Source organism: Erythrolamprus reginae, chromosome Z, assembly GCF_031021105.1.
Source record: "Erythrolamprus reginae isolate rEryReg1 chromosome Z, rEryReg1.hap1, whole genome shotgun sequence".
Lineage (NCBI taxonomy): Eukaryota > Metazoa > Chordata > Lepidosauria > Squamata > Dipsadidae > Erythrolamprus > Erythrolamprus reginae.
Genome location: NC_091963.1, coordinates 129,322,718 through 129,345,741, shown reverse-complemented (window position 1 = coordinate 129,345,741; position 23,024 = coordinate 129,322,718). Strand labels below are relative to the sequence as shown.

Below are 23,024 nucleotides of genomic sequence, written 5' to 3'. Positions count from 1 at the left end.
GTTGTTGTTGTTGTTGTTGTTATTATTATTATTATTATTATTATTATTATTATTATTATGCTCTTCAAATACTTTCTGCGGTATAACTTATAGTTATGGCTACCCACTGACTGTGTGTAAGGAATACCCCTTTTCTTCAGGAGCAGGGGTGGGCTGCTGCCCGGATGGGGGGAAACGCAGTGAGGTAGCAAAAATGGAGCTCCATCCCAGAGCACCCAATTTACACTGAAAGGTGTTGAAAGAAAATGCAGGGCGCCTCGCATAAGCCATGCCTACAATGTGGTAGTAAAACATTTGGTAGCCCTTCACTGTCCAGGAGTATCTACAGCAGACCTGGGCAAAATGTGGCCCAAGGGCCTGCCCGCTGTCTGTGACCCGCCTGTGGAGGTCGGTCCAAGTTTTCTAGATAAGAACTGGGTGTTCAAGATTTAAATAAAATAGATAATTATATATATAATATACTGTATAATATATAATATAATATATATAATATATTTTATTTTATTTTTTATTTTATTTTATTTTATTTTATTTTATTTTTTATTATTTTAATATAATTAACTTTGTTCTACCCAATAATATACAGTATTGGGTAGAACTGGGTTAATTATATTAGTCCAGCCCTCTAAAACCATCCCAATTTCTCATGCGGCCCTATGGCAAAATTAATTGCCCACCCCTGATCTACAGAGAGTAAGTTCAAAAAAATCAAGATGGCAGCCATTGCAATGTAATAAGATTTCTGCCTGTTTTATGTGCAACAATGCATGTAAAGAAAAGGGGCCCTTTGTGTTACGGTGGTTGCTGTCCTGACTTTTTTGGCTATACGCCCCCTCCCTTAGGATGCAGCAATAGTGAAGGAGAAGTCAATTCATGACTTGGTCACTTCCCATTTGAATTAGAGGCAGTTCTCGTCTTAGAGCCTGCCCAATAAAGTCGTAAGTCACGATTGCCGTAAAGCAAGTCACTCATGTGACTGATCCACGTTTGTGACTTTTTTTTGTGGCAGTCCTGCTGCAGTTGTTAAGCAAACCAATTGTTTGTTATGAGCCAGTTTGTAATCGCCAGGTTTTGGCAAAAATGTCATTAAAGGTGGTCATGTGACCAAAGGACACTGCAGACAGCCATAAATGTGGGGAAGTAGTCAAGGGACAGCAGTTAGAATTTCAGAACCAAGTCATAAGTATTCCTGGAGAGACCTGTCCAGTTGCGAGTTGCTACCGGTGTGATAGCAGTCTGTGCATCGGTAATGGCCGCCAGATTGCGCGATTTGCGCGCAACTGCTCTGGTGGCAGTCCTATTGGTGCCGCCATCTCTTTTTTTGTACTTTTTGCTTTGTGCAAAGCAAAATCTTGCAGGGGGATGTGCATGTGTGTGAGATTTGGGCAATTTTTTGCTTCCATGCATGCATGGAAAATGTGCAAGATTTCATGTGCAAGATTTCAGCCCATGTCCAGAAGCAAAAACATGCTGGGGACATGGTCCTTAAACGAATGGTTGTAAGCCTAGGATTACCCGTATCTAGAAAATATTAGATTGGACCACTTTCCCTTTTGCTGATGTTGAATTGGCTTTGCAAAGCCTTATCTCAGATCTAACATTCCTTCTGCTTCTCTGCTCCTAGGTATCTCTCCTGGCATTACAGAGCTGGGCCTAGGAGGCCAGCCCCTCCAGAGAGATGGGGGATGCTGGGGCAAAGAGCCTGGATAGTGATGCAGAAGGAGTGTGGAGCATGGACATCGAGCAGAGTTTCCAGCAGGCGCTGGCAATTTACCCACCCTGCGGGAGGCGCAAAATCATCCTTTCAGACGAAGGAAAGATGTATGGTAGGTAGACATGTGAGCCTCTGCTTTCCTCTTTTATGTACACTGAGATCATATGCACCAAGACAAATTCCTTGTGTGTCCAATCACACTTGGCTAATAAAGAATTCTATTCTATTCTATTATCTTGAATTTCCATTCCTGCACTAAGTAAGGGTGAACGAGAACAGGGGTTTCCAACTAGAACAGGGGTTTCCAGGTTTGCTGGCTGAGGAACTCTGGGAGTTGAAGTCCACAAGTCTCAAAGTTTGTTTATTTATTTATTCATTCATTCATTCATTTATTCATTCATATATATATGAATGAAGGCTGAAATGGTGCCATCCTAGTCTCCCTTAATTTTAAAATTTCAGCAAAAACATGTGAGATATATATATATATATATACATACAGAATATAGTTGTTGGCTATGAATAAATTAACTGCCTTGAAGTGGTCCTGGGTTGGGCCTAGAGGCAAAAAGGAGCTGTAACGTTCCTTCAATATACCAGGGTGATCCGACATAAAAAAAAACAAAAACATATAGGTATGTGTATGTATATATGTTTTGTTTGTTTTTTTTTATGTCGGATCACCCTGGTGATAAGATTTATAAGATTTTTATGCCGCCCTTCTCTGAGGACTCGGGGCGGCTAACAGCATATAATGTAACAATACAGTACAACGGCAAATCTAATTAAATTTAAAATTACAATCTAAAAATCCAATATTTAAAAACAATCATACCAGTTCAATCATACAACATATATATCATTTTGTTGGCCAGGGGGCTGAGACCTAATTGCCCCAAGCCTGGTGACACAGGTGAGTCTTAAGACTCTTACGGAAGGCAAGGAGGGTGGGGGCAGTGTGAATCTCCAGGGAGAGCTGATTCCAGAGGGCCGGGGCCCACACAGAGAAGGCTCTTCCCTTAGGCCCTGCCAAGCGACATTGTCTAATTGATGGGACCTGGAGAAGGCCAACTCTGTGGGACCTAAACGGTTGCAGGGACTCATACAGAAGAAGGCGGTCCCGCAAGTAATCAGGCCCGATGCCATAATGCCAAAGTTGCAGACCCCTGACCTAGAAGACCGCTAAGATCCCATCCAACCTTTATGGTAATGATTGTGGATACTACAAAATACATTTTTTTAAAAAACCTATAGGATTAGGTTTACAGTAGTGCCTCACCTATCGCTGGTGTTACGTTCCAGACCTGGCTGCGATAGGTGAAATCCGCGATGGGGAATTTATCGACTGATAGTACTTATTTAAGTATTTATATTGCAATTGTTTGGTAAGTTTTCATTGTTTTAAGTGTTTATAAACCCTTCCCACACAGTATTTATTTTAGATACAGTATTTAAATACAGTATTTACAATTTTAGATTAATTTTTTTTAAAAAAAAACCTGCCGATCGAGTTCGTCCGGCTGTTTAAATCTGCCGATCGACTTCCTCAGAAACCCGCGATGAAGTGAAGCCGCAGTAGGTGAAGCGCGGTATAGCGAGGGACCACTGTAATTCAAAAACGACAAACATGGTTCTAACCTTTCCAAAGACAAAGACAAATGCAAAGTCAGCTGTTGATCATGTTTGAATGGGATCTTCCTGAATGCAGTGAAGTTGTGCACAATGAATCTTCTCGAGGCTCTCATAAAAACAAAGCAGAAGAAACCGCCAGCATTTTAGAAACCATGTTTCTCAGCCTTAAGACATCTGGACTTCAACTCCCAGAATCCACCAGCCAGAGTGATGAGAGAAGTTAAGACCCCAGTACATTTGAATCTGGGTGTGTAGAAATGTGTAGAAAAGAAAATGTACCATCTGAGGTAATTAGGAAAATATTACAATGCACAAAATGGAGTAAACTTACATTAGAGTTGCAGAATAAACAGGGAAAAGAATACTATACTGTGTGAGGTAAATTTTATAATTGGATTGATGGAAAGAAAGGAATAGGATAATTGTCAATTTTTTAAAAATGAAGAAACCGAAATGTAACTTTAAATATGGCTTTAAGTCTGATGTTTTTGTTGCATATTGCTTTTTTTGTTGTTTTGTCTTTTTTGTTTTAAAAAAACCAAATACTGTAATATATATACCGTATTTTTCGCTCCATAAGACGCAGTTTTTTCCTCCCAAAGTAGGATGAAAAATCAGCCACGTCTTATGGAGCGAAGATGCAGGCAGGGAGGGGGGGAGAGGCGCTGGAGCAGAGGGGGGGGCGGCGATATACTCATCTGGAGACCGCTGCCTCTGTCGCCGCCTCTCCTCTTCCCAACCCCGAAGAGAGCCGCGCCTTTTGGCCTCCGGAAGTGCTGGGCCGGGGGACGCCTCCACCGCGCAGGTTTAGGAGGCAGAGCGGCACCGGAGGAGCGTTGGCGGTTCCGAGCCTTTGGGAAGGCTACGGGAATCGCTTCAGGAGGCGGGGAGGTCTCAAAGCACCGTTCACCGTGTCTTCGCCTCCGCGCGCCGCCTCCGCCCGGCTGAAAACAAAACGGCTCCAAAAGTCGGCCGGGCTCCCGGGAGGCGGTGCGCGACTGTTTCCTCTTCGCTGCAGAGCCACACGGAGGCGAAGACACGGTGCCCGGCCACGCTCCGCCTCCCGGGAGCCCAGCCCATTTTTGGAGCCGTTTTGTTTTCAGCTGGGCTCCCGGGAGGCGGAGCGTGGCCGGGCACCGTGTCTTCGCCTCCGCGCGCCGCCTCCGCCCGGCCGAAAACAAAACGGCTCCAAAAGTCGGCCGGGCTCCCGGGAGGCGGTGCGCGACTGTTTCCTCTTCGCTGCAGAGCTGCCGGGCAGAGGCGACGACAACAGCGCCCTCCATTCTCTCTCCCTCTCTCTCTCTCTCTTTTTCTCTCTGTTGCCGGCGTGGTGAACGAGAAAGAAAGAGAGAGAGAGAGAAAGGAGGGGAGAGAGAATGAGAAAGAAAGCGAGAAAGTAAGCAAGAGAGAAAGACAGGGAAAGAAAATGAGAAAGAGAAAGAGAGGGGGGAAGAAGGGGGAGGGAAAGACATAGAGGGAGGGAAGGAGGGAGAGAGAAAGAACAAAAAAGAGGGAGGAAGGAAGAGAGAAAGGAAGAGGGATGGAGAGAGAGGGAATTTAAAGATGAAGGAGGGGAGAGAGAAAGGGGGAGGGAGAGATAGAAAGGAGGGAGAAGGGGGTAGTTAGGGAGAGGGAAAAGGAAGGGCTTGGAGAAAGGCAGGGGGAAAGAAAGATAGAAAGGAAAGAGGGAGGGAGAGATAGAAAGGAAAGAGGGAGGGAGAGATAGAAAGAAAAGAGGGAGGGAGAGATAGAAAGGAAAGTGGGAGGGAGGAAAGAGGGAGGAAGACATAGAAAGGATAGAATTATGGATGCAAGAACTTGCTCATGTGTGATAGCTACTTTTTGGCTCAAAATATTTTTGTTCTATTTTCCTCCTCTAAAATCTAGGTGCGTCTTATCAGCAGGTGCGTCTTATAGAGCGAAAAATACGGTATACTGTATATAAATAGAAATACTGTATATTGCATATCTATCTATCTATCTATCTATCTCTGTCTGTCTGTCTGTCTGTCTGTCTGTCTGTCTGTCTGTCTGTCTATCTATCTATCTATCTATCTATCTATATATATATATATATATATATTTTATATATATATATATATATATATATATATTACGAAAACAAATATATATATATATATATATATATATATATATATATATATATATATATATATATATCCATCTATCCATTCACCCGTCAACCATTCATCCATCACCCAGTGGTGGGTTTCAAAAAAAAAAAATTGCTACCAGTTTTGTTAGCGTGGCTTGGTGGGCATGGCAGGGGAAGGATACTCTAAAATTTCCCTTCCCTTCCCACTCTAGGGGAAGGTTACTGCAAAATTTCCTCCTGATCAGCTGGGATTCAGGAGAGAGAGAATAGATGGGAGCAGGGCCAGTCAGAGTTGGTATTTGCCAGTTCTCCGAACTACTCAAAATTTCCACTACTGGTTCTCCAGAACTGGACAGAATCTGCTGATTCTCACCTCTCACCTTTTATTTATTAGATCTGTATGCTGCCCCTCTCCGTAGACGCAGGGCGGCTCACAGCAGTGGTAAAACAATATACCATAACAAATCTAATACAGTATTGAAGTCTAAAATAACAATTTACATTAAAAAGCTAAAAAAAAACATTATATAAAAAAGCATACAGACAAACATACCATACATAAAACTACATAGGCAAGGGGAGATGTCTCAGCTCCCTCATGCCTGACGGCGGAGGTGGGTTTTAAGAGGTTTATGAAAGGCAAGGAGGGTGGGGGCAGTACTAATCTCTGGGGGGAGTTGGTTCCAGAGGGTCGGGGCCACCACAGAGAAGGCTCTTCCCCTGGGTCCCGCCAGCCGACATTGTTTAGACAACGTGACCCGGAGAAGGCCAACTTTGTGGGACCTAACTAGCTGCTGGGATTCGTGCGGCAGAAGGCGGTCTCGGAGATATTCTGGCCCGGTGCCATGAAGGGCTTTATAGGTCATAACCAACATTTTGAATTGTGACCGGAAACTGATCGGCAACCAATGCAGACTGTGGAGTGTTGGTGTGACATGCGCATACCTAGGGAAGCCCATGATTGCTCTCGCAGCTGCATTCTGCATTTACCCATCCATCAGCCAGCCAGCCAGCTGTAAAACATAAAACCTAGGTGCCTACTTATCCAATTGATCCAGAATTTGAGACATCTGATATCCAACCTTTCCTCTGCTAATGTAGCCATTTGGTTTACCAATAATGGCACAATCAGACCGAATGACCCAAAAAAGTGTTGTTTCTAAAAGGAGTCTCATAATGGCAGGTAATAATTTTTTATTTCCAAAGTGTTCTTATTATTTTCTTTTTTCCCATTTCTTGTCTTGTCTTGCAGGTCGTAATGAGCTCATTGCCCGTTACATCAAGTTGAAGACTGGGAAAATACGGACAAGGAAACAGGTAAACAAGAAAGTTTGGGTAGGGAGAATTAATTTTGGAATGAAAGAATTAATTTTGGAATGAAATCTGCCACTTTCGGGCCAAAAAGAATCAGAATATTATGAGACATGGGAACAGTAGCACAAAGGGATTGAATTTAGGGAAACAAATAAGAATTTCTGATCATGGACAACCCTCAAAACCAATAAAAAATACAATATGTAAATAGAAATGTTTAATTCTGTTAAAATAATGAAATTTGAATAAGAGTGATGATAAGTAGATTTGAAATGTTATTAGGTAACCATGCAGAATTACTAAGAGTATATTTATATTGTTTTTAAAGAAAATATTTGAACATTAATAAAGTTTATTAAAAAAAGAAAGAAATCTGCCACTTTCTCATTCAGACTGTTTTATGTTTTTTTCTCTCTCTCTCTTTCTCAGGTCTCCAGTCACATCCAGGTGTTGGCCCGGCGAAAATCCCGAGAAATTCAAACCAAGCTCAAAGTGAGAGATTTCCTATCACTTCTGACTAATTCATGCTAAACTGATATGCCTGTCCTCCTGAAAGAATGAACTGGGTGCACACAGTGTATTAATATTTTATTGGTTCTGTATCTGATAAAGTATCTAAAGTTAGTATTTATGCATAATGTCATCTTTTGCTAATTTTCTGTGCCCATCCATTCCAGGGCAGGTTGAAAGGGTCACAGCAGATAAGGAAAGAGATAGTATCAGGTATATGAGTTTGACTGCATTCCAATAATATGTATTTATTTATTTATTTTATTTTTATTCCGCCCTTAAGGGAGACTAGGAGAGATCTATATCGGCCTTATTTTGGCCTCATCAGCTAGCCATACCCTCACTGGGACTTGAACCTGCAACCTTTGCCTTGTAAGGCAGAGAATTAACTTCTAGGCTACAGTATCCAATCCCTTCAGCTCTGCACCAGGGAAGGGTTACATATTTTTGTGTCGAATCACCCTGGTGTATTGAAGGAACATCACAGCTCCTTTTTTGCCTCTTGGCCCAACCCAGGGCCATTTCCACGGCAGTTAATTTTATTGATAGCCGACAATTCTATCTATATGTATTGTTTTGTTTGTTTTTTTGCTGAATTTGAAAATTAAGAGAGACTAGGATAGATCTATTTCGGCCTTATTTTGGCCTCATCAGCTAGCCATACCCTCACTGGGACTTGAACCTGTAATCTTTGCCTTGTAAGGCAGAGAATTAACCTCTAGGCTACAGTATCCAATCCCTTCAGCTTTATATATATAATATAATATATATATATATTATTGGAATGCAGTCAAACTCATATACCTGAATACTACAGTCAAACTCATAATATATATATATATATATATACGAATAAATGGGGGGCAGTAGGAAGGGACAGTAGGCACATTGGTGTGCTTATGCACACCCTTTACAGACCTCTTAGGAATGGGGTGAGGTCAACAGTCCAAGGTTAAAGCCGCTCTGAGTCTTCGGAGAGAGGTGGCATACAAGTCTAATAAATAAATAATAATAATATGGGAGTTTGGGGATGAAACCCCAGAGTTAGGTGGTGCATTCCAGGCATTGATCACTCTGTTGCTGAAGTCATATTTTCTGTAATCAAATTCTGAGCAGTTTACATTATGTTTATATCTATTGTATGCTCGTGTATTGTTGAGGTTAAAGCTGAAGTATTCATTGAAAGGTAGGACATTGTAGCAGATAATTTTATGTACTACACTTAGGTCAGATCAAAGGTGCTGTTGTTCTAAATTGTCTAAGCTCAAACTTTCAAGTCTGGTGGCATAAAATATTCTGTTTCGAGTAGAGGAGTGGAGGACTCCTTTTGTGAGATACATCTCTTGACTAGTTCAATTGTATTAATGTCCGATGTGCAGTGCGGGTTCCAGAATAGGTGTAGCAAATCTAATAATAATAATAATTGGAAGAAAAAAATTATTGCAAATCTGAAATCCTTGATATCTTGAGATGATGGGATCTTTTAACTTTGTTTAAATTTTTCTGTTGTAGACTTTGGTGTTTTGTTTTTTAAAAATATCTAGACCAGTGATGGCGAACCTATGGCACAGGTGCCAGAGGTGGCACACAGAGCCATATCTGCTGCCACGCGAGCCATTGCCCTAGTTCAGCTCCAACGTGGAAGTGTGTGCTGCCGATCAGCTGATTTTTGACTCGTACAGAGGCTCTGGGAGGATGCTTTTGGCTTCCAGAGATCCTCCAGGGGGGTGGGGGAGGGCATTTTTACCCTCCCCCGGCTCCAGAAAAGCCTTTGGAGCCAGAGGAGGGCAAAACATGAGCCTACTGGGCCCACCAGAAGTTGGGAAACAGGCCGTTTCCGGACTCCAGAGGGCCTCCGAGGGGTGGGGAAAGCTGTTTTCACCCCCCAGAGGCTGGAAATGGCCTGTTTCCCAACTTCTCATGGAATTGAATTAGGGGTGTGGGCAGTCGCTCATGTGCTATAGCACACACCCACGCTTTTTTCAGCACCCGAGGAAAAAAGGGTTCGCTAGCACTAGAGAGATGCTACGAGTAGATACAGTTCTTGACTGTTTGCTTCAATAAAGGGGGTTGAGGCTAGTGATCTTAAACCTTCCCAACATGGCATGATCTGAGAATACCTGAAGCTAAGTGGGTCTCAGTTTGGTCAGGACCAGTGGCTGGTTCCTACCGGTACAGTTGACGCCATCATAACAGTAGCGAAAACTGAGCTGTGCGCACAGCTCTGCGGCTCCCGCATGCGTGCACACACACACAAGTGAGATTTTGCTTCTGCGCATGCGCAGGCAGCAAAATCTCATGATGGGACGCGAGAGAGATTTTGGTGACTTTTTGCTTCTGTGCATGCAAAAACAATTGCCAAAATCTTGTACATGTGCAGGTCCCCTCGCGAGATTTTGCTTCCTGCGCATGCCCAGAAACAAAATCTTGCTTGGATGCATGCGCGCACACTGGAGACACAGAGCTGAACATGCAGCGCACCAGTAGCGGTGGGAGCAGCAACCCCTGCCTGGTCAGGACATATGAGGGTCGCCCAGAAAGTAATGCACCACGTTTTTTTCTTCAATGATTATTTATTGGACACAATGAAACTCACAGACAGGAAAGAATGCTGTTTCTTCTACACTCCCTATTTTTCCACATTATTATTATTATTATTATTATTATTATTATTATTATTATTATTGTTGTTGTTGTTGTTGTTGTTATTATTTTATTATTTATTAGATTTGTATGCCGCCCCTCCCCGCAGACTCGGGGCGGCTCACAACAATAATAAAACAATATACAGCAAACAAATCTAATATTTAAAAATCTAAACACCCATTATTTAAAAGAACATACAACACAAGCATACCATGCATAAAACTATATAGGCCTGGGGGAAATGTCTCTATTCCCCCATGCCTGACGGCAGAGGTAGGTTTTAAGGAGTTTGCGAAAGACAAGGAGGGTGGGGGCAGTTCTAATCTCCGGGGGGAGCTGGTTCCAGAAGGTCGGGGCCACCACAGAAAAGGCTCTTCCCCTGGGTCCCGCCAGACGACATTCTTTAGTCAACGGGACCCGGAGAAGGCCAACTCTGTGGGACCTAACCGGTTGCTGGGATTCGTGCGGCAGAAGGCCGCACAATCTCCGTCCTGTTTTTGGCCTTCCCCCAATGAGACACAGGGTATGTATGCCCTGTTGGCACCACTCCTTGTTATAATGGCCTCACCCTCTGTGTCCAGTGGCTAACCGTACTTCTGTCGACTGCAGAAAGCTGAGTGGAGACATATTTTATAACAGTGTTGGAAGGGACCTTGGAAGTCTTCTAGTCCAACCCTCTGCTCAGGCAAGAAACCCAATACCAATGGTCTTCAACCCTGGCTGCTTGGTGGTCCGGCTGGTGGGGAGAGGGGGGAACTGGGCCATACGAGTGGCAAATTGACAGGTAGAGGTGCTGGTGATAAATAGAGGAATGCTAGGAACACGGAGAGAGGAAGGGAAGGAAGGAAAGAAAAGGAAGGAAGGAAGGAAAGGGAAGGGAGGGAGGGAAGAAAGGGAAGGAAGGGGAAGGGAAGGGAAGGGAGGGAAGGGAAGGGAGGGAAGGAAGGAAAGGGAAGGAAGGAAAGGGAAGGAAGGAAGGAAGGGGAAGGGAGGGGAAGGGAAGGAAGGAAGGAAGGAAGGAAGGAAGGAAGGAAGGAAGGAAGGAAGGAAGGAAGGAAGGAAAGGTTATAGCTATCCAAGAATGACTCTCCTCATAGGAAGCCCACTGCAATTTCAATGCATGCAAGATTTCCTTGGTAGAGTAACCTCTGTGGAAAAGACAACATGAGTTGATAAAACAAGAGAAATGATCTCCTAAAACACAGATTGTGTCTCTTTTTCCTGCCTCACTCTGCCTCCCAGGATCAAGTGGCAAAGGACAAAGCACTGCAGAGTATGGCAGTCATGTCTTCTGCTCAGCTTATTTCAACCACTGTCTTCCAGGAGAAACTAGCCCTGTTGGAACCCCAATATATATCCAGCACCATCACTGTAAGCATTTTTTGTGGGAGGAACGGCTGTGAGCTGGGATTTCTCTGGAGCTCTTTTGGGGGGAACTCTCATTCTGGGAGCTGCACTGGCTTCCGATTGGTCTCCGAACACAATTTTAAGTATTGATTATTGCCTATAAAGAAAGACCATCTTCTACTTCATGTGCCCCAGCGTCTGGTCAGATCCCACAGGGTTGGCCTTTTCCGGGTCCTGTCAGCAGGGCTGGTTGACGTGGCCATGGGGAAGGGCCTTCTCTGTGGCAGCCCCGGCCCTCTGAAATCAACTCCCCCTGGAGATTCTAACTACTCTCACCCTCCTGGCTTTTTGAAAGACTTTAAAAACGCAGCTTTGTCAGCAGGCCCGGGGCAGTTGAGTGATAATACCCTGCTCCAACCAATATTATGTTAGTGGAATGGATGAGTGATGGATGAATGCCTTTTAATATTTTGGGGTTTTATATTGCATTCTTGTTTTATTTATTTATTTATTTTTGTAGGCCACCCTGAGTCCATTGCAGAAGGACGGCCTATACATTCAAATAATAAATAAATAATAAATAATAAGTGACCTGCTTAAGTAACACATTTGTCTGGTGAAATAATTCTCTGTTGATTAGTTATATGACTGCCTATAGCAGGGGTCTCCAACCTTGGCAACTTTAAGACTTGTGGACTTCAACTTCCAGAATTCCTCAGCCAGTTGCCGTGGTTGGAGACCCCTGCTCTATAGCTAGTCCTTGAGTTTAGTTATTTGCCTCTGCATGTAGCCCTCAACTTACAACAGAGTCCAAAATAGATATTTATGACCTAGAGTCAAAGTTCCGAGGCCGAGTCTCCCACTGCAGTTATGTGATTGTATTTTGGGGAGCCCATATTTGCAGCTGTTTGCAGCTGGTCACATCACCATGATTTTGGTCAGAATTTGGCATTTGCTTCTTGTTTCCAGCACAAAATGCCCAGCGAAAACAATGGGTTTGCTTAACAATCATGGCTACTTGCTTAATGATCGCCACAAAAAAAACCCTGTTAAATTGGGTTAGTCGCATGATGACTATTTAATGACTGGCATGAGTTATCACCGTAATTCCAGACTCAATTATAGTCGTAAATTGAGGACTACCCGTAATTGATAAATTGGCATCAATTTATCAGAATGTAGCACATCCTTTGTGGTGATTTATGCATCTATCATAGCAGTTGTTGAGTTTTATTAATGTAAGAGAATGCTTTTTCTAACTTGGGTGTTTGCAATCTATAAAATGTACACGCCTTTAAAATCAAATTGTCATTACATTTAATCGTGGGTACTATTTGGGTCAATTAAAGAACATTTCCATATTTGCAAAAGATGCTTGGATTATATTATATAACACAGAAGTGGTACCATAGGAATATTTTAAATGTTCTTTCTGGTTTCAGCGACCCGCAGACTTTTTCCAATTATGGGCTGGGAATGTAAACCAAGACCAAATTATTCCAGAGTAAGTTTTGGATTTTTTTTTTTTTTTTTTTTGCAACCAGCATGTTTAAGTCTATCTCTGGAGCATTTTCTGCTGAATTGCTACTTTTACGTGTCCTCCCTTTCTTCAGTATCAAGCCCATCCTCCAGGCCCCATATTTCATCACACCAAATGCAGCAACACCTGCTGCCCCAGGTAAGCGTTACTCCTATTTCCATCATCCATTTGTTACCTTACAGGGAGTCCCCATAGAAGAACTCTCCGTTCAGTGACTGTTCCAAGGGACAATGGCACTGAACAAGTGGGATTCACAACAGGTCCTCATCGTTGTGATCATAGACACATGATTATAATTCAGATGCCTGGCAACCAACTCGCAGTTATGATGCTGCAGCTTCCTGTGGTCGTGTGACCGTCTCTGCTGGCTTCCAATAAGCAAAGTCAATGAGGAAGCCAGCAGGAGATTGCAAATGGCAGTCTTGTAAACACATGCAGGGTTGGCCTAACAATAGCCACTGGGACCGCCACAACTGCCATCATAAGTCAACGTGGTCATACAATGTCACTGTTTATAACTGTTATTGTTTGGCAATAGAGTTGCTGGTCTCAGTTACCATCATTAATGACCATTAAACTTCAGATCGTGCAGAATGCGGCCGCGAGAGCTATTTTGGGCTTACCTAGGTTCGCCCACGTTTCTCCAACACTCCGTGGCTTGCATTGGCTGCTGATCAGTTTCCGGTCACAATTCAAAGTGTTGGTAATGACCTATAAAGCCCTACATGGTATCGGACCAGAATACCTCCGAGACCGTCTTCTGCCGCACGAATCCCAGAGGCCGATTAGGTCCCACAGAGTTGGCCTTCTCCATGTCCCGTCAACTAAACAATGCATCTGGCGGGCCCCAGGGGAAGAGCCTTCTCTGTGGCGACCCCGACCCTCTGGAATCAACTCCCCCCAGAGATCAGAACTGCCCCCACCCTCCTTATCTTTTGTAAATTGCTTAAGACCCACCTATACTGCCAGGCATGGGGGAATTGAGACATTGCCCCCAGGCTTATATAGTTTTATGTATGGTATGCTTGTGTTGTATGGTTTTATATAATGGGCTTTTAGATATTTCTTCTTCTTTTAAATATTAGATTTGTTTATTGTATACTGTTTATTATTGTTGTGAGCCGCCCCGAGTCTGCAGAGTGGGGCAGCATACAAATCTAATTTTTTATTATTATTATTATTATTATTATTATTATTATTATTATTATTATTATTATCATTAAGTGAGGACTGCCTATACAACCAAACAAGGGGATGTGTTCCAGAGCTCTTTTTCTCTTGACTTGTCAGGTAATCCCATCAGCCCAGGGATGAGCTTGTGTCTCCCCAGCTTAACTACCTCTTGCCCAAGGAGCCACATTGGTACAGAAACACTTCGACTGGTGGAGTTTACTGCTTTTATGGAGTGGCAGAACGATCAACATATGGTAAAATATGTGCCCCTTGCTCCCTGGCTGTTCCCATCTGCTAGGATAAACTTGTCTTGAAAAGTTTGAGGAATGGTAAAACTGACTATAAGATTAAAGCTAGAGAAATGATGCTTAGTCTTGTTTGGTATGTGAAACTCAGTAAGCTATTTGGGATAGTAATGTTCTTTCTACTTAATGCTCCAGAGTTATTAAGAGAGTAATAAGAAAAAAAAAGTTCCCATGAAACAGGGTGTCTTGTTGGTATCAATATCCAGATTTCAGGGATAAGTGCAGGAAGAGGGAGATTGTGATCCCCTTACATAGATCGCTGGTGAGACCACATTTGGAATTCTGTGTTCAGTTCTGGAGACCTCACCTACAAAAAGATATTGACAAAATTGAACGGGTCCAAAGACGGGCTACAAGAATAGTGGAAGGTCTTAAGCATAAAACGTATCAGGAAAGACTTAATGAACTCAATCTGTATAGTCTGGAGGACAGAAGGAAAAGGGGGGACATGATCGAAACATTTAACTATGTTAAAGGGTTAAATAAGGTCCAGGAGGGAAGTGTTTTTAATTGGAAAGTGAACACAAGAACAAGGGGACACAATCTGAAGTTAGTTGGGGGAAAGATCAAAAGCAACATGAGAAAATATTATTTTACTGAAAGAGTAGTAGATCCTTGGAACAAACTTCAGCAGACGTGATTGGTAAATCCACAGTAACTGAATTTAAACATGCCTGGGATAAACATAAATCCATCCTAAGATAAAACACAGGAAATAGTATAAGGGTAGACTAGATGGACCATGAGGTCTTTTTCTGCCGTCAGACTTCTATGTTTCTATGTATTCTTTTTTTTTAAAAAAAAATATTTAGATTTTCCAATACAATAAAAAGAAAAAACATATACACATACAGATCATAACCCATTTCTGAATCAATATGCAACAATTTCAAGCTTGGTTAGTTACTTTCATCAATGAATTTATCTTGCTAAACATTAGTATTTATGTATTTCATCAGATGAGATGAAGATGAAAGGCAGGCTGTATTCATCTGACAGCTCTGAACGTCCTTTTCTCCGTTTACGTAGTTTAAGAGGCAGCATCGTTTTGTTCACATCGACCCGACACCCACATGTGAGCCATCCCTGGAGATGGTGGACATACGCCAAATCTATGACAAATTTCCGGAGGAAGGAGGTGGACTGCGAGAGCTGTATGATCAAGGCCCTCCTCAGGCTTTCTTCTTGGTCAAATTCTGGGTAAGAACTCTTTTGCTCATTGAAATCCCAAATCATCAGGAATACGGAAAGGTTCCCCCGGGACAGGCGTAGGCAAAGTTGGCTCTTCTATGACACATGGACTTCAACTCCCAGAATTCCAGAGCTAGCATGATAGGCTCAGGAATTCTGGGAGTTGAAGTCCACAAGTCATAGAAGAGCCAACTTTGCCTTCCCGTGCCGTGGGACAATAATGGGCTGCTGTATGGATGGTCTGGAACGCCGTCCTCGTAGGAAAAATGGACATAGAAACATAGAAGACTGACGGCAGAAAAAGACCTCATGGTCCATCTAGTCTACCCTTATACTATTTTCTGTATTTTATCTTACAATGGATATATGTTTATCCCAGGCATGTTTAAATCCAGTTACTGTGGATTTACCAACCACGTCTGCTGGAAGTTTGTTCCAAGGATCTACTACTCTTTCAGTAAAATAATATTTTCTCACGTTGCTTTTGATCTTTCCCCCAACTAACTTCAGATTGTGTCCCCTTGTTCTTGTGTTCACTTTCCTATTAAAAACACTTCCCTCCTGGACTTTATTTAACCCTTTAATATATTTAAATGTTTCGATCATGTCCCCCCTTTTCCTTCTGTCCTCCAGACTATACAGATTGAGTTCATTAAGTCTTTCCTGATACGTTTTATGCTTAAGACCTTCCACCATTCTTGTAGCCCGTCTTTGGACCCGTTCAATTTTGTCAATATCTTTTTGTAGGTGAGGTCTCCAGAACTGAACACAGTACTCCAAATGTGGTCTCACCAGTACTCCAAATGTGGGATCACAATCTCCCTCTTCCTGCTTGTTACACCTCTAGCTATGCAGCCAAGCATCCTACTTGCTTTCCCTACCGCCTGATGTGCACACATCTCCATGCGCATGTGCACATCCATGCGAGATTTGGCTTCTGCACATGCGCAGAAAGTGAAATCTCATGCGAGGATGCTTATGTGTACGAGATTTTGCCGGGCAAAGATATCACCAAAAATCAGCAAAATCTCACATGCGTGAACATCCTCATGTGAGATTTTGCTTCCTAGGCATGCGCAGAAGCCGAATCTCATGTGGCCATGCACATGCCCGCATAGTAGACACATGCACGCCCGCACCGGTCACCGGGAGCGCACTGGGAGCGCCAGTGACGGGGAGCCTTTCACTGCCATGGGACTTATGATCAGTGCTCCCATGAAACAGAGTGTCTTGTTGGTATCAATATCCCGATTTCAGGGATAAGTGCATATATTTGGAGCAGAGGCTGGCAACCAATCTGATGTATTCCAATTGCTTGGGATTTTGAACCACAGGTGGGATTCAGCACATTCTGACCATTTCTGGGGAACCGGTAGTGGAAATTTTGAGTAGTTCGGAGCTGGTCTCACCCCCATCTATTCTCTGCCTCCTGAGTCCCAGCTGATTGGTCGGAAATGGGGATTTTGCAGTAACCTTCTCCGGCCACGCCTCCCAAGCCACACCATGCCCAAGAGGCTACACCCACAGAACCGATAGTTTAAAAAATTGAATCCCACCACTGTTTTGAACTCTATCTGCTCTAATTTAAATATGTTAAAGGGAAACATTTAAATATGTTAAAGGCTTAAATAAGGTTCGGGAGGGTAAGTGTTTTTAATAGGAAAGTGAACACAATAACAAAGGGGCACAATCTAAGGCTAGTTGGAGGAAAGATCAGAAGCAACGTAAGAAATATATTACTTTACCGAAAGAGCAGGAGATGCTTGGAACAAACTTCCAGCAGACGTGGTAGATAAATCCACAGTAACTGAATTTAAACATGCCTGGGATAAACATAGATCCATCCTAGATAAAATACAGGAAATAGTATAAGGGCAGACTAGATGGACCATGAGGTCTTTTTCTGCTGTCAATCTTCTATGATTAGTAATGCCAAGTGGCAAAGACTTTCAGGAGATGTAGTTCAAACATTTGTAAGTTGCTTATCCATGTTTTATGGATGTTCTGAGCTGGTAGTTAGGTTATTCATGGAGACTTTGACTTATGACCACATTTGGCCCCAAATTTCCTGTTGCTAAGCATGACCACTGTTAAGTGGATGTTGCCCTGTTTTAACATCTTTCTTGCCGCAATTGTTGTTAAGTGAATCCGTGCAGTAGCTAAGTTAGTAACGAATCTGGCTTCCTCATTGACTGTTTAGTAGAAGGTCACAAAAGATGGCCCTGCAATTGTCATAAAATGGTTTGTTTGTTTGTTTGTTTAGATTTCTATGCCACCCTTCTCTACCAACAACAGAAAAAATACAAATACAAAACATGAAGAAATGTAATATTAAAAACCTAAAAAATTCTGAAACCCCATTTTTCCTAAAAAACACAGTCATCTACGTTCATCCATTCTGGGCCTTGTGAAAGGCAGGGGTTGTACGAATCTCCAGAGGGAGTTGGTTCCAAAGGGCCGGAGCTACCACAGAGAAGGCTCTTCCTCTAGGCCCCGCCAGACGACATTGCCTGGCTAACGGGACCTGGAGAAGTCTGACCCTGTGGGACCTAACCGATCGCTGGGATACATAAAGCAGAAGTTGGTCCCATAAATATGAATCAAATGCCAAGTGTCTGAATTGTGATCACATGAGGATGGGGATGTTTGTAAGTGTGAAAAACAGTCCTAAATCCTTTTTTTTCAGTGCCCTTTTAAGTTTTGATGGTGGCTAAATGAACTGTTGTAAGTCAAGGACTGCCTATATCTGAAAACACACCCCGAACCTCTCAAAATGGCTTGTTGCAACATACATGTGCTTGTTGGTTAACAGCAGCAATCATGTCATTCTCAAGACTGATTTTAAAACTAAGCTAATGAATTAAACAACATCTTGTTGGTTAGTGTTTGACCTCAGTACAAATCCATTTTCAATTACGAAGAGTGGCAATCTTCAAGTTTTACTTCCTCACAGCTAGTAAATTAGAAACACGGAGACTTTGTCAATAAACACTGTTGCTGAGATATTTGGATTCTGACCCTGGGTATAATTAAAAGTCACCTTAGACAGTTTTATGTCAAGAACCAATGTTAGAACTGTTGGATGCAATAAACTTTATATTGTTTGCCCAGCCACACATTCCCTTTTCCACTACACAGTGCTCCAAGTCACATCTTCGTGTTCAAATAACATCATTATTTTTAAAATCAACAACAGGTGGATGTAATATAAGATATTTATCACTTGTGCGAAGTACAAATCAGAGATTAATTTTTGCTCCTGCTTTTATTTATACTTTTCTTGGACTCCAGGCTAAATCAGAATTCTATATAGGCAGCCTTTCACAATGTGTGTAGTGGCTGTTTATAGTTACAACAGCACTCTAAAAAGTTATTCATGACCTGTTTCCACCCTTACAACAGTTGCAGCGTCCTGTGGTCATGTGATCTCAAAAAATGAGTCACTTTGGCAGCTGGCGTTTGTGACGTCCACCAGTGTTCTGGGATCCTAAGCGAATCAATGGAGGAAGCTGGATTTGGTTAACTACCCTTTGAGTCACTTAATTGCAGTGATTCACTTCACAAAAATGGCTTGCATTGGCTGCCGATCAGTTTCCGGTTGCAATTCAAAGTGTTGGTAATAACCTATAAAGCCCTACATGGCATCGGACCAGAATACCTCCGGAACCATCTTCTGCCGCACAAACCCCAGCGACTGATAAGGTCCCACAGAGTTGGCCTTCTCGACTAAATAATGTCATCTGGCAGGCCCCAGGAGAAGAGCCTTCTCTGTGGCGGCCCCGGCCCTCTGGAATCAACTCCCCCAAGAGATCAGAACCGCCCCCACCCTCCTTGCCTTACGTAAATTGCTTAAGACCCACCTGTATCGCCAGGCATGGGGGAATTGAGACATCTCCCCCAGGCTTATCTAGTTTTATGTATGGTATGCTTGTGTTGTATGGTTTTTAAATGATGGGTATTTTAGATGCTTTTTAAATATTAGATTTGTTATATTGTAATACTGTTATTATTGTTGTTGTGAGCCACCCCAAGTCTTCAGAGAGTGGCAGCATACAAATCTAATAAAATATAAATATATAATATATATATATATATATATATATAAAACGATTGCAAATTTGGGCACGTTTCACCGAACAATCTCTTTTCTTAATGGTAGAAATTCTGGCCCCTGTTGTGGTTATAAGTTGAGGACTACCTGTATTTTCTTTAAAAAATGAAAAGCAGGGCCGTTATGATGAGCAATGTCTTTTTCCCTGATGTTTGTTTGTTTGTTTGTTTGTTTGTTTGTTTATTTATTTATTTATTTATTGGATTTGTATGCCGCCCCTCTCTGTACCGGCGCACTGGACCAAATCCCACAGAGTCGGCCTTCTTCAGGTCCCATCAGCCAGACAATGCCGTCTGGCGGGGCCTAGGGGAAGAGCCTTCTCTGTAGCGGCCCCGGCTCTTTGGAATGAACTCCCTCCAGAGATTCGCACTGCCCCTACTCTCTCCGCCTTCCACAAGGTCTTAAAAAATCATCTCTCCTGACAGGCTTGGGGCTAGCCCTAGCAATTACTGAATGTATGGTGCATGATGGGATCAATGTGATTGATTAATTTTAGGTATTGGGGTTTTTAAGAGTGTATTTTAATTTAGATTCCTCACTTGCTTTGTATTAATCTTTGTTGTGAGCCGCCCTGAATCTAAGGAGAAGAGTGGCATAGAAATCTACCATATTTTTCAGAGTATAAAATGTATATACAGTGAACCCTCGAGTTTCGCGTCCTCGAGCATCGCGAAGGGGCTATATCGCTAGTTTTCAACCCGGAAGTAAACTCCACCATCTGCGCATGCGTGCCCTTCCACGCATGCGTAGATGGTGGAGTTTCCCCGCCGGGCAGAGGCTTCCCTGGGTCTTCCCCCTCTTGCCCCGGTAAGACACCAGCGGCGGCGCGAGCAACGGCGTGGGCTGGCGGGCGGCACACGCCTGGAAACCCCAGCTCCGCTTCCCAGCTGGGAAGCGGAGCCGGCAACAGCGTGGGCGGCGGGCGCGAGCTTGGGGACACCCCAACTCCGCTTCCCAGCTGGGAAGCGGAGCTAGGGTTTCCCCACGCGCGCGCGTTGCTGGGGAAAGCGCGCGCGCTTGGGGACACCCTACCTCTGCTTCCCAGCTGGGAAGCGGAGCCGGCAACAGCGTGGGCGGGCGGGCGGCGCGCGCGAGCTTGGGGACACCCCAACTGTGTCCCCACGCGCGCGCGTTGCTGGGGAAAGCGCGCGCGCTTGGGGACACCCTACCTCTGCTTCCCAGCTGGGAAGCGGAGCCGGCAACAGCGTGGGCGGGCGGGCGGCGCGCGCGAGCTTGGGGACACCCCAACTCCGCTTCCCAGCTGGGAAGCGGAGCTAGGGTGTCCCCAAGCGCGCGCGCACCCCAGGCGCGAGCAACGGGGTGGGCGGGCGAAGGGCGGGCAGCAGTGGAAGTAAAAACACCATCTGCGCACGCGCAGATGGTGTTTTTACTTCCGCACCGCTACTTCGCGAAAAATTGATCATCGCTTGGGGTCCTGGAACGGAACCCTCGCGATGATCGAGGGACCACTGTAGTATATAGTTACTATATAAAATGTATATAGTATATAGTTTTTGAGGAGGAAAATAAGGAAAAGAATCTGCTTACCAGATCCTTAGTCTGGTCAGTTTCAGCACATTATTTTATTCCCTGGTTAGGACTTAAAAAATACCTTATTTGGAGAGAGTAACAATGAAAGTGTTTGCAAGCTAGTAAGAGCTGGGAACATTGTTAGAACCTGATTAGGGCTGGAAAGAAAAATTGTGAGCAAGTAAGCAATGAAAAACCCCCTGCAAAGACAGGATTTGGAAAACATTCTTAGCAGAGAGTAACAATGAAAGAGCTTGCAAGTGATAAGAGCTGGGAACATGTTTAGCACCTGGTTAGGGCTGGAAAGCAACTTACTTGGAGCAAGTTAGAGTAATGAAAAAAAACCTGCAAAGACTTAAGGCTTGGAAAACATTATTCGCAGACAGTAACAATGAAAGAGTTTGCAAGCGATAAGAGCTGGGAACATCATTAGCACCTGGTTAGGGCTGGAAAGTAACTTACTTGGAACAAGTTAGAGTAATGAAAAAAACCCTGCAAAGACTTAGAGCTTGAAATACATTTTTTGCAGAGAAAAACAATGAAAGAGCTTGCAAGGTAACAGATGGGAAGATCGTTAGCACCCAGTTAGGGCTGGGGGGGGGAGCTTCAAAAAAAGCTGTATTTAGAGTATAAGACACACCTGAATTTTCACTCTCTTAGGGAGGAAAAAGGTGCATCTTATACTCTGAAAAATATGGTAATTAATAAAATAAATAAATACGTAAGTTCCTTTCTCCTTCCCCCAGTTGAGCTGCAAAGGTTGGGGACCTCTGCTTTAGAGATGAACGCTGAATAATCTTTGATCCCACCCTTGTTAAAAACAGTTCTGATTCTCTTTTCCCATCTCTTGCTCTAGGCTGACCTAAGCTTTTCCCTCCTTGGAGAAGTATCTGGAGGCAGAGGAGGGGCCTTCTATGGGGTGAGCAGTCGATACGAGGGCTCACGGGCCCTGACACTCAGTTGCACCTCCAAAGTCTGCTCGTTTGGCAAACAGGTGGTGGAAAAACTGGAGGTGGGTGAGGTGAGGGTGGAGCTCTGAGACGGAGGGTAGAGATGAGGGTGGCCAGGCTGGGTCCAGCCAGGGTGGGATGGGGGGAGCGTTTAAATTTATAGCTGAGAAGCCCAGCCAAAGAATGCCAAGGTCGTTGCATGCAACTATGCTAAAAAGCTGCCTCGTTCCAAGTCTTTTTTTACTGTATTTGGCCTATGCACAGCATTATTTAGCCTTGGCTTGCTGGGACAGCATGACATTCTCCAGCAGGAAGAGTGAAGGAGGCAGGCAGTGGGATCAAAGCCTGGAAGGTTTTATCTGATTAAGTTGTCCCAGCTATGAACTTTCACTATTTTAATTATAATCCACTTCTGGGGAGGTCATTGTAAAAAAGGATGTTGGGACTCGAGAAAGAATGCAGAGAAGAGCAACAAAGATGATTAAGGGACTGGAGGCTAAAACATAGGAAGAACGGTTGCAGGAACTGGGTATGTCAAGTTTAATGAAAAGAAGGATCAGGGGAGACATGACAGCAGTGTCCCAATCTCCCAGGGGTTGCTCAGTGTGATTATTTTATTATAAGGTTTTTCAACTGTATTTTTTAATAATTGGATTTGTACACTGTTTATGTTGTTGTGAGCCGCCCCGAGTCTTTGGAGAGGGGTGGCATGCAAATCTAATAAATAATAGTAATAGTAATAATAGTAATATTAGTAGTAGTAGTAATAATAACAATAATAATAATGGTAATCATAATAATAATAATAACTCTGTAAAGAAACAGATGAAACAATCGATCACATACTCAGCTGCTGCAAAAAGATCGCACAGAGTGACTACAAGCATAGACACGATGCTGTGGCACAGATGATCCACTGGAACTTGTGCCGGAACTACCATTTAC

General features: G+C 43.4%; 1 protein-coding gene across 4 annotated transcripts in view; it reads left to right on the top strand.

The window, feature by feature from the left end:
* The window catches only part of TEAD2 (TEA domain transcription factor 2), a 33,783-nt gene that overhangs the window by 5,444 nt on the left and 5,315 nt on the right, over positions 1-23,024 (top strand). The window contains exons 2-10 of one of the 4 annotated variants that reach the window (XM_070729480.1): positions 1,625-1,826; positions 6,715-6,779; positions 7,206-7,268; positions 11,175-11,303; positions 12,722-12,783; positions 12,893-12,957; positions 14,110-14,246; positions 15,327-15,497; positions 21,986-22,048. In XM_070729480.1, coding sequence (XP_070585581.1) covers positions 1,679-1,826; positions 6,715-6,779; positions 7,206-7,268; positions 11,175-11,303; positions 12,722-12,783; positions 12,893-12,957; positions 14,110-14,246; positions 15,327-15,497; positions 21,986-22,048 — 903 coding nt within the window. In that variant the 5' untranslated portion in view covers positions 1,625-1,678. Of the gene's footprint in view, positions 1-1,624; positions 1,827-6,714; positions 6,780-7,205; positions 7,269-11,174; positions 11,304-12,721; positions 12,784-12,892; positions 12,958-14,109; positions 14,247-15,326; positions 15,498-21,985; positions 22,142-23,024 lie in introns of all 4 variants that reach the window. The other 3 variants (XM_070729479.1, XM_070729481.1, XM_070729482.1) reach the window with 3 other exon arrangements.